This window comes from Hemiscyllium ocellatum, chromosome 4 (assembly GCF_020745735.1).
Source record: "Hemiscyllium ocellatum isolate sHemOce1 chromosome 4, sHemOce1.pat.X.cur, whole genome shotgun sequence".
NCBI classification, from domain to species: Eukaryota; Metazoa; Chordata; class Chondrichthyes; order Orectolobiformes; family Hemiscylliidae; genus Hemiscyllium; species Hemiscyllium ocellatum.
Genome location: NC_083404.1, coordinates 75505741 through 75520618, shown reverse-complemented (window position 1 = coordinate 75520618; position 14878 = coordinate 75505741). Strand labels below are relative to the sequence as shown.

At 41.9% G+C, this 14878-nt stretch overlaps 1 protein-coding gene across 3 annotated transcripts in view; it reads right to left on the bottom strand.

The window, feature by feature from the left end:
- The window catches only part of atp6v1h (ATPase H+ transporting V1 subunit H), a 128912-nt gene that overhangs the window by 102162 nt on the left and 11872 nt on the right, over positions 1 to 14878 (bottom strand). For all 3 annotated transcript variants that reach the window (XM_060824336.1, XM_060824337.1, XM_060824341.1), the window contains exons 2-4: positions 12572 to 12728; positions 11373 to 11472; positions 9558 to 9647 (exon numbers count right to left, since the gene is read on the bottom strand). In XM_060824336.1, coding sequence (XP_060680319.1) covers positions 9558 to 9647; positions 11373 to 11472; positions 12572 to 12675 — 294 coding nt within the window. In that variant the 5' untranslated portion in view covers positions 12676 to 12728. The remainder of the gene's footprint in view (positions 1 to 9557; positions 9648 to 11372; positions 11473 to 12571; positions 12729 to 14878) is intronic.

Genomic DNA, 14878 nt, shown 5'->3' with positions numbered 1-14878 from the left:
GCTTACAATACTTCAAAATCTCTCTTTTGAAATCTATCCATTCCTTCTTCAACTTGTTGTTCCTACATCAAACTTGGTTCTCAAGGACTATCTTCTTTAACAAATCTATATTGACTCACCATAATGAATTCAAAGCTCTTGAAGTACCTATCTACTTAACTTTTACCCCAATTATTTGTTGTAAAACAATCACTGATGTTAAAATGTATTTACTCCAAACATTCTTACTTCATTGCTGGAAACGTTTTGGAGCCAACCTGACTCACATCTAAAGATCCATTGGCTATGTCCATGCTTCAGCAACATGGAAAGAAAGACAAAAAGTTGCAGAAGTAGGTCATTTAACTCTTCATACATAACCTGACATTTGATTATGGCCCTAGCTGTGCTCCTCATAACCAGTAATCAAAAAGCTTTAATACATTAAGACCCAGCCAACAATTCTCTCTGCAGAAAAAAATTCCACAGACTAACTACCCTCAAAATTATACTCATCGCAGTCTTAAAGAGACCTTAAATCTACATATCCTGGCTTTAAGCTCTTCAAACAGAGGAACATTCTCTCAGGATCCACCTTGACGACTACCTTCAAAATCTTATGATTCAATAAGATCACCTTTTTTTCTTATCTCCAATGGATGTGGCCCCACTCTGCTCGATATTTCCTCAAGATTGCTCCTTCTGCTCCAGAAACAGGTGAAAGAACCTCATCTAACATGATCCTCAAACAAGGAGGCTAGAAATGCACAGAGTACTCCATATGTAATCTAACCAAAGTCAGAACAGCTTTAAAACAACTTGGCTGCTTGTAAAGAATACAAATAACTGGCTTTCTCTCTAATCAGGTGAAGTAGCATGATCTGGGTAACATATTAAATGAATCAATATTTCCTACAGTTCCTCTCTAAACAAACATTTGGCTTTTCGATTCTTCCACCCAAAACAAACAAATGCACATATTCTCATATTGTACACCATTTGCCAAATTTGTCCACTTATTTATTACACTTGTTTCCCTAACTCCTCTTGACAACTTATTTTTCCACCCAGCTCTATCAGCAGCAAATTCAGTCCCTTCACCTAAAATCTCAAATTGTAAATAGTTCAGAGCCCACTGTAATGTTAAACGATTAAACTGGACTCTCTCTCTCTAGACATTAATGTAATCTTGAAGGGTTTAGCTGTACTGTCTTCCTCCAGAACGTGAACATGGTAGAAGTGGGTGGGGACAATGTTCATGCAGAAATGAATATGACTCCCACACCATTTAGACCGTCATTTACTACTACTCTCCTACTATTATCAAATTAAACCATCATTCAGCCCCTTCCATTCAGAAATACTTTTATAGCCATTCCCCAGCCCATTAGGTTTGTTTGTGTGACCATCCCCCAATACTGAAGCATATCACAGCCACAATGCCTGGGGAAGTAATGAAGCCAGAACTCGTTTGCAGGACTGCTCAAAAGCTAAGACATATCACACCTACATTGTCTTGGGGGAATCATGTAGACAGGAAATCATTTGCATGACGATTCCCCAGGATTAGGACATCTACATTTACCTTCTCTCCAAGGATGACCTCATCCTACCATCGTACCTGGGGTAACATGTGGTTATGGCGTGGGAAGAGTGGCCAGAGTACCTGTGAGCATTACCAACTGACTTGTATAAAGAGGATGTGTTTCCTTTGTTCGAGGCCTCATTTTGACTTGATTTAACACGACCACGAAGAGTATCAGAGGGGTCACCTAGCTTGTACAAGCTTTAATAAACTTTAACTGTTTGCAGAAGTTGGTGAGTGAGAATTGCATCTCGTGTATAAAACCTCAGGTGGCAGCAGTGGGATTCCAACATACACGGAGCTTCCAGGTGAACTAAATAAGCGATCGTCCAAGTGTTGGTTGTGAGAGATGGATGGGTCACAAAGTAGGATTCATCTTGATCTCGTTCTCTAAAACTTAACATTCAATCAATCCCACATCTCCAGGGACTCAGTGGTGACAAAATCTTTGAGGCAACCCACACACTTGCACACCGAGTCACTTTGCACCTGAAAGGGTTTTGATTAGGATTAGAGTCCTCAGGGTTTTTGATTTGGGTTAGAGTCCCCTAGGAAGCCAGGAGGTTGGAGCCCACCCACCCCAGGATTCAGAGGCTAGAATTGCCCAACAGAAGTTTGGAGCCCTAAGGTATAGTACACCAGGTAAAGTGGAGTCATTATGTCTGTCTCAGCACCTTGCCTTAACACCAATTAAGAGGGGAAATCCCCCACGCGAAGGTCAGGAACCTGAAGTGGGTGCAGAGACTGCCAGTATGATTCTGTAAAAAAAGTCAAAGAGAGAAAGAAAATATATAATAACATGGGGCAAACTTTAGATAAGTCAGGGGCTGGAACTTCTTTGCATCAATTATGCAGTGATGACCCCCAGAACAAGGAACAGTTCTGGCAAACCCACCTTTAAACACCTTAATGGAGTAACTGGGCAGGAGAGGGAGTATCCCCTAACAGAATCACTCAGGTCAGTTTGGAATCCAAACTTGTATGGTCCAATTCACTCCAAACCCTAATTTAGGGATTAACCGAGCAAGGAGGGACTTGTTGTGTGCCCTTCAAGTCGAGATTCTCTGCCTCGATGACAGCATTACAATTAGACATAATTCTACCAAAAGACAGTTCTGGATTTATTGCATGCTCCCTATGATAGGCTGTTGAATTGCAGCCAAAGGATTTCACCCCTCCTCCGTAAGCCCCTGATCCCCATGTAATCCTTTGTTGTAGTACCCCCCAAAGACCAGAAGCCACAGAAGGGATATCAGCTTTGATAGACTCATTCCTCCAACAGGGAGTTCTAGTTCCCTGCCAATTGCCCCGTAACACCCCCATTCCAGTTGTCCCGAAGCAAGGACACCCAGAGTGGAGGTTAGTACAGGATCTCCAACAGATCAACAGAATGGTCCAGCCACCATATCCAGTCGTGCTGAACCGGTGACCATTCTCAGCAATATCCTTGCCAGCGTCTGTGTTTTCACCATCGTTGACCTACATCATGCTTTATTTGCTCTCCTCCTGATAGCAGAGCCTCGGTATTTGTTTGTTTTGACCTTTAAGGGTCAGCAATATACCTGGAAGCAACTCCCCCAGGGATTTGTCCACTCGCTCATTTTATTCTCCCAGGTATCGCACCGGCAGTTCTGAGCTTCAGCTCTCAGATGGCCCCAGTCGTCCAATATGTGGATGACTTAATCCTAGCTAGCCCCTCAGAATCTGCTAACATTGCAGATACCAACTGTCTCCAAAACACCTTTCACTCTTGGGAATATGTAATACTATCTAAGGTTCAGCATACCCAGCAGCAAGCTACATTTCTGGCGACGTTGCTCAGTGCTTCAGACCAGCAGTTGACCCCAGACTGCATCACATCCATCCTGGCAACCCCTCCACCCATGAGCACTAAGCAGTTGAATGCCTTTTTCGGCATGGTGAACTACTGCCAACAGTGGCTCCCCAATGTAACATTGCTTACCAAGCAGGTAACCCCTTTAGCTTCCAATAAGGCCTCAGGAACTTCCATTCTAACAGAAAACCCGAAGTCAGCTTTCAACGAATTAAAGGCAGCCCTCGCCAATGCCCCAACCCTCTGGAGACCACTGTATGACAGACCCTCCTACCTGTATGCCACTAGGCTAGAGGACCGAGCAACTGTTGTTTTAACCCAGACTCAGAACGCAAGTGGCCAGTGGCCTATTACTCAATTCGTTTTGACCCGGTCACCGGGAATCCCACCTTGCTTACAAATTCTGCCGGCTATCTCCTCCCTTATGACAGCCACATCCAATATAACCCTCCAGAAACCCTCAACTGTATTTGTCACACGTGATTGTAGTCCTCCAGACTTCCCACCAGAACTAACACCTTACACAGGCTCAACTTAGTTGTTACGAGGCAGTCCTTCTTAACAATCCTCTTCTGACCTCCTCCTTCTACTCAACCGTTAACCCGGCCACTTTCCTCAGTGCCTCTCCAGGAGGAGCTTTCTGAACCTCCCCATGACTGCCTTTGGTGCAGCCATTTCTTGACACCTCCCCCCACCAGATTCCTCAAACACTCCATTGCCCACACCAGATTTAGCCCTCTTTGTGAATGGTCGCTTGTCAGTATCACCCTGAGGAGTGTTTCTTTCAGGATATGCAAAAGTAACCCTTATGGACATATTGGAAGCAGCCTCCCTCGACCCACCGATTTCTGCCCAGAAAGCAGAACGTTTTGCACTGACATGAGCCTGTATCTGGGCCACAGGGGAAACAGTCAATCTCTACAGAGATTCACGGTATGCCTCTGGCATGGATCATGACTTTAACAACTTTGGTCTTAGTGAGGATTCCTAACCTTTTCAGGTACCCCTATTCACAACACATTATGTCCAAAATCTCCTTCAGGCCATCCTCCTCCAAGCAATTGGCCATAATCATATGTGCTGCTCCTGTCACAGACAATATATGTGTCAGCCATAGCAATGCCAGAGCTGATCGAGCCGCCAATAATGCAGCAAGGGCTCACAATTCAATTGTGTCCACTTTCAGCCAGCAGGCACCCAAAGGAAAACCTGCCTCAAAAACAAAAGGCATTCCCATACATTGTCATGATGTAGAGTTTACAGGGGGATGGCCCGATTCAGAAAAGCAGATATGGAAGACGCATGGGTGCTCGCACGCTGTGGCAAGAGGCCTCTGGATCACTAGTCAGTCGAGTATGTATGTTACCAATGCTCATCAATTGCCCTCATGCTGATACATACCTTGGCAAGGGGGGAATGAGTAGTATCATGTTGTATAGCTAGTGGCACCCCCACTGGCCAAGGCAGTTCAAAAGTGCATCAGATCATGTTTGATGCATCAGTAAGATAATGCAGGTCAAGGGGTGCAGTGTGTAACAGGAAAAACTCCCTTGCCAGCGGGTCCATTTGAATGTATTCAGCTTGCTTTTATTGAACTTCCGCATGTATTTTGCTATAAGTATCGCCTTGTTGTTATTGATGTATTTAGTAGATGGATCGAGGCTTTTCCAACTACTAGTAACACCGCCTCAACAGTGGTTCTTGCCTTTTGCCCTGTGTCACATGAGGATTACCCTAGCCGCAACCACTGGGCTGTAGGCAACTGAGATAATCTATAGGCTATCCAGTAGGACCCCTTGGGAACCCACCCACCCGCACAGACCTAAATGCTATGGGAGAGAAAATGCAGGCATACTTTCAGCAGCTAACCTAGTCTCTCAAGTTCCTTTATTCAAGTCAGGAACGCCTTCAGATCACCACCACAAACAGTGTACCAGGACTCAAATGACCCGGACAGACTTTCCAACTTGCAGACAAGATAGCTCAGGCTGACCAAAAACTGAACATCCCAAAGTTCGGACACAGATGGAAAGGACCGTACCAGATGTTCCTATGAGCATCGATGGCAGTCAAAGCCCACGGACAAAGCAGCTGAGTCCACTTAAGTGACTGTAAACAATGGCCCCCTCAAACAATCTAATAACTGTATTAGCCGCCATCGCAGTATTTGGCCTAGAGGACAAATTGGTTTTTTTTAAAGACTCCTATGCATTTGCACGGTAATCGGACTGTATGTTATCCACTCCTCCAGTCTGTCGATGCACTGTTTGCTGCCATTCCCAGGTGGGATCCCCTTAACCTGCACACGATAGATATCTGTGTAGGCCAGAGTGGGGTGGCTTAGAAGGATGGCTTCAGGTTGGCGCATAGAGCTGATGAATTCAGGTAACACTCAGTCCCCTAACTACACGGGATCCAGGAGAGAGAAGGCACTGCTTCTCAGGACAGGGGTGGGGTTGTACCTACGCCTTGGCCCCCACAAATACCTCTTGTGCCCAGAGATAATGTACCCACAGACTTCACCAGGCTAGCCATGGACTATTCACCTGCACCTGTGACAAGCAATGGCACTTAAATTATACTTCAGGACGGCAGTTCATTTGCAATGGTACCCAAGTCAGCTCGGCTTTTAGGTCATATCCTTTTTCTGATTACCAGATGATCTGATCGGGGGAACTCCAGCCAGGACAGGAGCTGGCGGTAAACGTAGTTCACGACTGACAGCTGCACAGCAATTATGCGCTCCCAGGCCAAAACAAGGTTAGCGTTCCTTCTCAATGGAACCTTCACAACGGGCACAGATGCTCCCTATCCTATTCGCTGTAGGGACAGCAGGACCACTCACTGTCCCGTGTCCACAGAAGGTCCTTACCCACCACAGAATAGTAGCCTAAGTTGCTAGTGAAAGATTGTGTGTAGATTGGAGGGACCCAGTAACTCTGGGATCCTCCCTGGGCTATGGGTTCCTGGGGATGCTGTCCCAAGGAGGATCGGCACGGACAATCACAGCAAAGAACAGAAATGACCTCATTTGTGGGTGAACAATTTTTGGAAACAGTACCAGAAGGGCATTAAATGCAGTTACCTGCAAGGCTCTACCCACAACAGACCAGACATGCCATTGACTATTTATTTGCCCAACAAGGACGGCGTCTGTACAATTGTGGGAAATGAATGCACTACTCATGCTATGGATGAATCATACAAAACATTAGCAAGTTTCGAGAAGATTTGTAGGTCAGGTTGAGGTTCTGGATGTAGGTTTGCTCACTGAGCTGGAAGGTTCATTTTCAGTCGTTTCATCACCATACTAGGTAACATAGTCAGTGAGCCTCCAGGCGAAGCACTGCATAGGAAGCAGGAAACACCAGCAGTGCTTCATCTGGAGACTGAAAATGAACCTTCCAGCTCAGCAAGCAAACCTACATCCATAACAACACGCATTTACTCCATACAGTATCAATTAGATGATATCAAACAGGGCCCTCGGAATTTCGAAAATTGACTTGGATGGCTGCCTGGGGGATCCTACTTGCTTCTCCAGCTATTAATTTTTGCTGTCCTACTTATTGTACACTGCATCTCAATAGCTTGCTTAAACAGTGGCTGAAGGATCATTATGAATAAGTTGTTAAGGCCCTTCTCAGCCCCCAACTAGGGCAGTTATCATGGAATGATAAGGGTGGAATGTAACGTTAAAAGGTTAAATTGGTTGATCTCTCTAGACATTAACGTAATATTAAAAAAAGGGTTAAACTGTCCGATGATTACATTCCCTACAGTATGGAAACAGGCCCTTCGGCCCAACAAGTCCACACCGACTCACCAAAGAGTAACCCACCCAGTCCCATTCTCCTACGTTTACCCCTGACAATTTTAGCATAGCCAATTCACCTGTGGGAGGAAACTGGAGCACCAGGAGGAAACCCACACAGACACTGGGAGAACATGCAAACTCCACACAGACAGTCGCCAGAAGCTAGAATCGAACCCAGGACCCTGGTGCTGTGAGGCAGCAGTGCTAACCACTGAGCCACCGTGAACTTGAACATGCTGGAAGTGCATGGGGATGACATTCATGCAGGAATGCAAATGACTCCCACTTCATTTAGGCAAACATTTACTACTACTCTCTTACTATCAAATTAAACTCTCATTCAGTCCCTTCCATTTTGTAATACTTTTATAGCCATCTCCCAGCCAATCAGGTTCATTTGCGTGATCATCCCCCGATACTGAAGTAGATCACATTCTACATCGTCTGGGGAAGTAATGGAGCCAGACCTCATTTGCAGGGCCACTCCGAAGTTTGGAATTATGACACCTTCACCGAGTCAGAAAATCGTTTGTATAACAATTTACCAGGATTAGGGCATTTACATTATCTCTGAGGATGACCTCATCCTACGTGCATGTGTAGGGGAGTGAGAGCGAGAGTGAAAGAGTGGCTGAAGTACCTGTGAGCATTACCAACTCACCTGAATAAACAGAATGTGTTTCCTTTGTTCAGTGCCTCACTTTGACTCTTTCACATGACCAGCAGTGTGTGTCAGGGGAGTCATCTAGCTTGTATAAGCTTTAATAAACTAACTGTTTGCAGAAGTTGGAATATGCGAATTGCATTTCATGTGTGAAACCTCAGGTAAAGAACCTAACACCTGCACTAGTCTCTGCAGCATTCAACAAATAACAGCTTAGTAAGTTGATAGCAAGATATGATAAGGAACTGATAATTATGAACAGAATGATTACTTATCCATACTCTCTTGCTGTATGTTAGCCATCTGGACCAGATAACTAATTCACTCTAACCAGAGTTGTTTTTTTTTTAAGTACCGCAAGTGGCATTATAAAGGGAGTTTTTTTTTAGATTAGACTTACAGTGTGGAAACAGGCCCTTCGGCCCAACAAGTCCACACCGACCCGCCGAAGCGCAACCCACCCATACCCCTACATTTACCCCTTACCTAACACTACGGGCAATTTAGCTTGGCCAATTCACCTGACCCGCACATCTTTGGACTGTGGGAGGAAACCGGAGCACCCGGAGGAAACCCACGCAGACACGGGGAGAACGTGCAAACTCCACACAGTCAGTCGCCTGAGTCGGGAATTGAACCCGGGTCTACAGGCGCTGTGAGGCAGCAGTGCTAACCACTGTGCCACCGTGCCGAAGTTCTTCAGTTTAAATCCTGCAAGTCACAGCCTAAAGCAAGGCCTTTAAAGGTGTCAAGTAAAAGCACATATGGGTTTAATTAAGAAGCAACTGAAGCTGGACCCTCATCAAAAGTCAACTAGGCCTTTTATTTACAAGACATAAATCTATAAACTTAGAGTGACTTACAATACAGTCCTACAGTTAGGATAATTAATGGGGGGGGGAAAATTAAAAAAAAAAGAGGTGCTCTATTGATTTCATTTTCTCTTTTACCATCCTTAGCAATAGATTCTTCCACAAATACAAAGTTATAGCTATTACAGGGGCATGAGTACAGCATGACATGATTTGAACACAAATCTTGAAGGGTATACGATGTTTAGGAAAGACAAAGCTAGGAATAAATGGAGCAGGAGCTCTGTTAATGATGGTATTTGTCATTGTTCTCTCTAAAGTGCAAGTTCAGGACAGTAAAATAAGCAAACAATTCAGGTATGATTAAGAAATAATAAAGGCAAGATCACTTAAGGGAGCAGAGTGATTAAACAATAATTAATATTGTTTTACTAAATCTGATGTGGGCACCATTGACTGGATCAATATTTATTGTTCATTCTAATTCTCATACGCAGACGATAGTGAACTGCTTGTGTACAGAAGGTTCACCAGAATAATGCCTTATGCAAGGGTTATCTTAGTAGGAAAGGTTGAACAGACTATGTATTGCACATAAGATGAAAAAGTGACTTTTTGAAATAAAAAGAAACCCTCAGGAGTCTTCACAAGATAAATGTGAAGAGGAGGTTTCTTCTTATCGGAGAACATGGAACTAAGGATGACTGTTTATAAACCAAGGGACACCCACTTAAGGTAAAGATTAAGAGACATTTTCAAGGGTCATAAGTCTTTGGATCACTTCCTGAAAGTTGTGTAAGCAGAGTCCTTGAGTATTTTGAAACAAACAGACAATGCTCAAACATATTCAGCAACAGTAAACATACCTGTAGCATGTCATCAATCATTGTCAGAATGTACTGCACCGTTTGCTCCTTGGATATGTGGGCCATTAAGTTCAAAAAGGTTTTAGCACACTAAAATAAAACAAACATTGATAACCTTTACACACAATTTCAACTACTTTCAAATCTGAGGTAGCACATTCACTTGTACACAACTGAAAATACATCTAATCCATATAAACAGTGACAGTGCATTTCTTCTGAAATACACTTAATGTTGGCCCCAATGACATTGCGTAATCATGAATTACATCTGCCTTCAGTTATGAACTTGGGATTTCTCACCCCCTGCCCCTCAACATTAGGGCCTATGGAAAGAATAATAATCAAAACAGCTATTTATTGCACTAACAGAATGGCAAAATCTAAAAACTAAAAACACACTTCCTTTTCCTATTAGTAGATGGAATACACTTTAATACTTAGAAATCTACAAACTGGCAAAGGGGTAAAACAGGAATTTTGTGTACTTTTGTAGTGTGAAAGACTCCAAGAATTTATATTGCCCACGGTACAAAAATACAAGTTGCTTTCTACTGGTTTTTTGAAAAAAAACTTCCCAATTAGTGTTCCTCAAAATTACAAATTTTGCAACACGAAATAAGACAGATCTCATTTTTATTTTAAAGAAGATCTCGTGAACAGTGGTAATGACTTTGCCTCAAAGTCAGAAGATCCAGGTTTAACATTCACTCCAGGACTTGATGGCCAAGGAAGATGCATTTATAACGTAATCAAAACAGATTGAATACAAATTTGTAAATCTTTCCAATACAGGCCAATAGCAGACAGTAAGAGGAGATTCTGATCAGCTATGCGTTGGCGAAGAAAGATTGGAACCACTGCCATCACAATTCACAGCATGTAGATATGTGCATGTAGTAGTTTGATAGTAAAGAAACCAGAGTATTGCTGGAAAAACCTTTTGCCAAAGCCTTTCTTGCACTCATCAGGGCAGTTCACAAAAATAACCAAAGAAGAGACAAAAAAAATTTGGTAGAAAAGGAGACTGATGAGACTGATGACTAGTTGACAAGTAGAGCTTTGTCCATGGCAGTGCTCTATGAGTAAGTTTGCCAGTTTATGACAACTGATAGTTAACTAAGCTTTGTTTAAATTTTAATCCAGCCGGGTCATTGGTGTAGATCAGGTTTCTATTAACAGAACAGACTTTCAGCTGGCTGGGATGCACTCAGGATTGGCTTGCCAGGGGAGATCACAGTACTTTGGGTCAGACCTGGCTTCAGAAAAAGATCTGAAAGGGGATTTTTAACATATTAGTCACCAAAATTGTCAATATTCAAAGACAGAATTTTTGCATGTTCTAAACAGAATAGCTGATAATTTTTCAAATGGGCCACCCTAATAGCTGAAAATTATTAATACAGCCATCAAAAAAGTGATCATTATTTTTATACACAAGCATTCTACATTAGCTTGTAATTCAAACAATTATAAATCATCCAGACCATATGAAAATTTTTCAATGAAATCCAAATTAATTCCTAAAACTTTACTAGATCCAGGTTGGCAGCTGAATAACAGACATGAATTTGTTTTATTTTTGAAAACAATCAATAGTTATGAAGGAATGGGGAACTCAGGAAATAAAGGATTAAAAATGGGAAACTCACTATAATACAAAGAACTCAAAATTTCACTGCAATTCACCAGCATTATCAAAGATTACTCAGTAAAAATATCTTCCACTCAATGTGAAAGTCATCTACTTGAAGTCGTCCAAACATTAAACTTAAAACAGAAAATAAATAAATACACACCAATCCCAGACTTTACCTGATGGCCTTCATTATCCAGTATCCGCTGTTTATCTTCTGAACGAGCAGCTTCAAACTTTTTAATGAATTCACAAACTTCACCTGAAATCATCTGTCCTCTTATAAAAAAGCACAAATATCAGCACATAATGCTCTGAATTATCATTAATGTGTAATTTTATGATCCCTCCAATGATACTTCCAACTAAGTGAGATGACAACAAAAAGATTTTACTTTTGTAAAATAATGCTTACAGCATCAAATGACAAAATGTTATTTTGTATATGATATTTACTTTAAACTAAGGAAATAAAATTTAGTCCATGCCACCCTTCCCAGAATTACAAACCTTGTTAATAAAAAAAAATTCAGCTTTGCCCAATTTCCAGTGGGTTGCTTCTTTTATACTTCCATAACTGGTTTACTTCTAAGGCCCAGAAACAACTCTGGGTTGTGGGATTACACCACAGATTTTTTTTTCCTCCAAGCACAAACTTGATATATCTTCAAACCTCTTAATGCAAACGGAGCCTTTAAACTGAATGGTAACTCCCACATGTTCTGCGAAGGATATCTTAAACTTTTTGAATGCCTAACGTATAGGTCCAGCTAGTTCTATATTTTAAGTTCTGGCTTAGACCCATTTCTTATCTTACTGAAGTTAGCTTTCCCTCCGATAATTCTTAGTCTGGCTTGTTCATCATCCTTTTCAATAGCCAACCTGAAACTTACGATATCATGATCGCTGTCACCTAAATCTAATTACTGACTCAGTCCCAAGTCTGCCAGTGCATCTTTTCTTGGTACATCATATTACCATAATATTGAACCTCTAATTTCCCAGAAAATGTATTCTCTGCATCTTTTCCACTTACTGGTGGCCTAGATGCTACATAAGCAATGAAATTATGCATTGTTTATTCGATAGCTTGAGCCAGAATCTTTGACCCCTAGGTCACGCTCCTTCACCATGGCTGCAATGCTGTTCTTAATTTATTACCATCACCTTTCAAGCTTTTCATCCTTCCCTAACTTGCTTGAACACCACATACCCAGCAATTTGTAGCACCTTGTTATCCCTATCTATGCCAGGTTTCTGTTGCCACATGAGAATAATGTTGCCCCTCTCTGCACCATAATTCTTAATTACCACGTTTTTGCCCATGATGGACATTGCTGTGAATTAAAATTAAACTAAACCATTTATTTATACTCACTGAAGATAGGACTGCCAGTTGACCTTATTTGCTCGAACCTCTGCAGCCTTTGCAGCAATAATATTGGTAGGAACTGCAGCATCCACAGCACCTCTGATGTCCATCTTGCTCAAAGTTATGAGTGGATGTTTGAATAGTTAGAAGACGAACAGTTTCTCTGGAAGAAAGTATGAACAACTTCACTGACAGCAGTCTTAGACTCCAGATCATCATTCACAAGTTAACTAATTATTGGAAATAGCTATCTAGTTGTTCTAGTGTATGTCCACACTGAATTTCACCCTGCTCAAATTAATGCTGCAAGGAAGATGTGAATATTGTGGGTAACATTTATGAAAGCATTTCATACAGAATCCCTTTTTTTAATAAAATGGGCAAAACTGATTATATGTTCACGTACATTCACTGCAAAGGCAGAATCACTTGCAGGACCGTTGAAGCCACAGTAAACCGTTAAACTTATTTTGAACATGTTTAAGACAACAAGCAGCACAACAGTAACATATCCTATTTTACATGTCTGTGCTCACGAGTACAGAAATTGATTCTAAGTAATTTTAAACATTCCAAAGCATTTAGGAATTTGGAAAAATATTCTGCAATTACACTGACAACTGCAAAAAGCAAGTCAATTACACCATTCCAACCCCCACAACCACATTATTAGCACAAGTCATTCAACCGTGGGATTAGCATTTACAATGTTTCAACATGCTCTAGAAAAAGACTACAAACTAATTTGGTCAATTTAAACAAGCCGATTTTGAAATGTGTGTTGCTATCCAGTGAGGGCTCAAAGTTTCACTGATCCCTTGTCTCATTAACACCCAAAGTAACTTTCTTCCAAGGTTAGAAAGTGGGATCTCAGTTCCAGCCAGTTGCAAAATAACAGTGGATTATCAGAAACATGGTGAGCCATCCACAACAGACTCTGGAAAATATCCAATGTGTTTCTCAATTCAAGGCTTTGCCAACAATCAACTAGCATCACCAGTGATAAATGAAATGAAAAATGTTTATGGCCTCCTGTTTTATCCATAACAGGAAGTATTTTAATTTTCCTTTCCATTATGATGCGCTCCCAAAACACTGGTTGTGAAGTGCAATTTGAAAGTGACAAATGGTATAATCACTATCATCCAGAAACTCAGCTTACGTTCTAAGGACCCAGGTTTGATTCCAGCCACATCCGAAAAGGGAATTTGAATTCAGTTTTTTAAAAATTGGAGTTAAGACTATGATGACCCATGAAATTATTGATGGTTTTTCAGAAAAACCCATCTAGTCCACTAATGTCCTTCAGTGAAGGAAATCTCCCATCTTCACCTTGTCTGGCCTACATGTGACTCTCGAACCACAGCAATGCAGTCAACTCTCAATTACTCTCTTAACAACCTTGCAAGACAGTTGTGGCAATCTCAAAGAAATGAAACCAGATGGGTAACCTGGCATCAATCTAGAAACCAGAAAAGCAGCAGCAAAAACAGCCCTATCAACCCTGCGAAGTCTTCCTTATTAATATTTGGGACCTAGTGCCAAAATTGAGAGCGCTATCTCAGACCAGTCAAGCAACAGCCTGACAATCACACTCATGGAAACTTACCTACAATGTCCCAGACACCACCACCATCCCTGGATATGTCCTGTCCCATCGGTAGGACAGTCCCAGTAGAGGTGGCAGCACAGTGGTATACAGTCAGGAAGAGAAACAGAGATAGACAGATTCTTGATTGTCAAGAAGATCAAAGGATTATGAAGACAAAGCGGGAGAATGGGGTTGAAAAAAAAGCTTACCAGCCATAATAGAATGGCAGAACAGACTCAATGGTCAACTGGACTAACTTCTGCTTTTGTCTTATAGTCTTGCCCTAGGAGTCCTCAATATGCACTGTGGACCTCACGAAGTCTTGCAGCTATAGGTTAAACATGGGCAAGAAAACATAATTACCATCCTCCTTCAGCTGATGATTGGTACTCCATGTTGAACAACACTTGGAGGAAGCATAGAGGATGATGAGGGCATAAAAATTTACTGTGGCGGATTTCATCATCACTACCAAGAGTGGCTCAGCAGTAGTATTACTGCTCAGATTCTAACGGACATAACTGCTAAACTGGGTCTGTGGCAGGTGAGGAAGGAATCAAGAGGGAAAAACATACTTAACCACACCTTTACCAGTGTGATAGTTGCAGATGCATCAGTCCATGACAGTATTGCTAAGAGCAACCACCAAACAGAACTTGGAGACGAAGTGCCATTTTCAGAATGAAAATAACCTGCATTGTGTTGTGTGGCACTATCACTGT